Source organism: Dermacentor silvarum, chromosome 1, assembly GCF_013339745.2.
Source record: "Dermacentor silvarum isolate Dsil-2018 chromosome 1, BIME_Dsil_1.4, whole genome shotgun sequence".
In the NCBI taxonomy this organism is placed as follows: domain Eukaryota; kingdom Metazoa; phylum Arthropoda; class Arachnida; order Ixodida; family Ixodidae; genus Dermacentor; species Dermacentor silvarum.
The window spans coordinates 283,281,748-283,284,566 of NC_051154.1; the positions used below are offsets into that span (position 1 = coordinate 283,281,748).

General features: G+C 50.9%; 1 protein-coding gene across 1 annotated transcript; it reads right to left on the reverse strand.

Annotated features, from left to right (window-relative positions):
* Window positions 1-634: 634 nt before the first annotated feature.
* LOC119441066 (uncharacterized protein K02A2.6-like) lies at window positions 635-1,675 on the reverse strand. Its single transcript, XM_037705784.1, has one exon. The coding sequence runs from the start codon at window positions 1,673-1,675 to the stop codon at window positions 635-637; it is 1,041 nt and encodes a 346-aa protein (XP_037561712.1).
* Window positions 1,676-2,819: the final 1,144 nt, after the last annotated feature.

Genomic DNA, 2,819 nt, shown 5'->3' on the forward strand with positions numbered 1-2,819 from the left:
GCAAAATAAGACTTCGACGATCGCCCACTGTTCTCGCCGCTATTGGTGTGCTTTCAGTGCCACTTGTTTTGCTGGGCACAAGTTTGCCCAATAAGGAGTTAAGGTTTTAAGTCACGCTTTTGGCATTGTCCTATTCTACACCGTTACGACGACATGACAAAATTGTAGTTTTTCATACATGTGCGGGAAACCGCCACATTCGCTGACACATTCGCTGTTGTGTTTCGGCGGAAGCCACAGAAGAACCATAAACACAGTCACGGCCGCAACAGAACATGACCCCCTGTTTATTCAGAGGCATGTATATATACAGGTGACAACACTGGCCCCACTGGCGGCGTGTAATGGCAAACAGGAACTGAAACTCATATATTACATATTCACTTCCTTACAAGAACAAGGTAAGAAATAGTTAGTAGTTAGTAGATTAGTATTGATATACAGTGTTTACCAAATTTTACAAACACCTGCAACCATACATGGCATGTGATCTTCACTGTATGGAACAACAAGAAGGCCTAGAACGAGTCATACAACAACAACAAAAAGTAAAGAAACGCTCGCAGAGACACGCAACTGTGTGCACAGAGTTCATGCAGCACTCCAAGTTCTCTGGCACTGCACCCGTCTGCACCTAGCACACAAGCTGCATGTGGTCCCGGTATCGATCTGGAGGCCTTCTGTTCCTCGGTGGTTGGACCCGACGTTGAAACACAGGGTCCTCCGACACAGCTGGCGCTGGAGCTCGTAGCGTGGGCGTAGCTGGCGAGGCTTCGGGTAGAGTTGTCGAGGCGTATTCGTTGGATTGCTGAGATGCCGAAGGCGGAGTCGCGGGTTCAGACACAGCATTATGCTGCAGATTCCATTTGGCTGAAGCTGCAGGTACCCTGGATAGCTTCCACGCGTCCCAGGTTCGTCCATCATCAAGCCGAAACGATGATGGACCTTGCTGGCGGACTACCTTCCCCGGTTGGCTAAACGTGAGGTCTCCCTTAACCGATATTCCAGGTTTCTTAATTCTAACGTAATCACCGACAGACACTGTTGTCTTCTTCGAGGCCCTGTGACGGTCTGTGTACTCTTTGCTGTAGTATTGCCTGCTCTTAACTCGTTGGCGCAGACGATGAAGTTCGGAAACAGGATCGCTGAAGAAAACAGGTGACGGGAGACCCACAACGTCAAGGCGTGTTCTCGGTCGCCGTCCGTGTAGGAGAACAGACGGTGCAACTCCCGTAGTGGCATGTGGCGTGCAGCGATATATGCCGAAATACTCGGTTACTGCTTGGGGAAGCGGATGCTGTTCCAGCATGGCGACCTGCGCAAAATTCTTGAAGACACGGTTAAACCGCTCGACAAGTCCGTTTGCTTGCGGGTAGTAAACGGAAGAGTGCGCAAGGCTGATAGCGGGATCTTTGAGGAACTCAATGAACTCCACAAATGAGAACTGGGGCCCGTTGTCACAGACTACCACTTCCGGATAGCCTTCACGGGAGAACATAGACAGCAAAAGGTTTATGACGGCGCGGGATGATACTTCACTGCAGAATTGAACCTCTGGCCATTTGGAAAAATAGTCGATGAGCGTATTGGCATATCTGCAGTCATGGGGTGCTCTCTCCATAGGGCCGACGATGTCAACGGCAAGCTTCTGCCATGGACGTTCTGGCAGGGGCATCCTCGCACTGCGATAGGCTTAAAAGGAGTAGCAGCAGTCTTCGCACTTTTGTCAGCCATCTGGCAGATGCTGCAGTTCTGGATGGAATGCTCCACTTGCCTGTCCATGCCTGGCCACCAGAACCGTTCTCGTAGCCGAGCCTTTGTTCGAACGATACCAGGGTGAGCTTCATGGGCAGCAGCGATTACTTGCGGTGTGAGAGACGCCGCGCAGGAGCACGTTGTCAACGACGGACTATTCTTCACGTACCAAGAAGAAAGGCTGAAGTTCGCTTGAGAGCTTCTTATACATGTGCAGGCCAAGATGTGGCGACATAGGTCTTGACTTGTTCTAACATGCAGTCTTCACGAAGGGCCTGTTGAAATGCCTTTTAGTGAGGCACGGTAACTCAACAAAGGACACAACCTCATCAAATGAGACATTTTCCTGTGGAGACGGAACTGGAAGGCGGGAAAGGGCATCGGCCACCTGGTTTTCAGACCCCTTTCGATACTCTACAGTATAATTGTAGCGAAGCAGCCGTTCCGACCAGCGTGCAATGCGAAGGCGGCGGCGCCCAGTGCCTTGAGAAGAGAGTAGCGAGATCAAAGCTTGGTGGTCCGTGCGCAACGTGAAATGCCGTCCCCACAAGTACGTATGCCAATGCTCACAGTCCCAAACACAAGCCAGCGCTTCAAGCTCTCCTACTCCACATTTCATCTCTGCTGGTGAAAGTGTGCGGAAGCAAAGGCAACAGTTCGCAGCCTGTGTCCATCCACCTACTGGAGAACAGCACCCAGTCCGCAGTCCGACGCGTGCAGAACTTTGCTGGAAGAGAGCAGAAACTTCACCTTTGCGAAACTGGCGTCTACAGCATCATTCCAAATGAATGGCTGGTTTTTCCGGAGAAGAGCTCGCATTGGTTCTTCCACGTCAGCAAGCATGGGAACGAACTTGGCATAATACTCCATCTGTCCGAGGAAAGAGCGCAGACTAGTACCATCAGTGGGCGCTGGAGTATTCATAATGGAATCAATTTTCTCTGGCTAAGGAGAGATACCTTGCGGTGTGATCCTGTGTCCCAAGAAGGAAAGTTCTTGTACGCCAAATACGCACTTGTCATTCAACTTGAGCCCTGCTTCCTTAATGCCCCGCAGTACAGCGG

Excerpts from the sequence above, each read along its gene's own strand:
- LOC119441066 (XM_037705784.1), bottom strand. The coding sequence starts at position 1,675 with ATGCCCCTGCCAGAACGTCCATGGCAGAAGCTTGCCGTTGACATCGTC.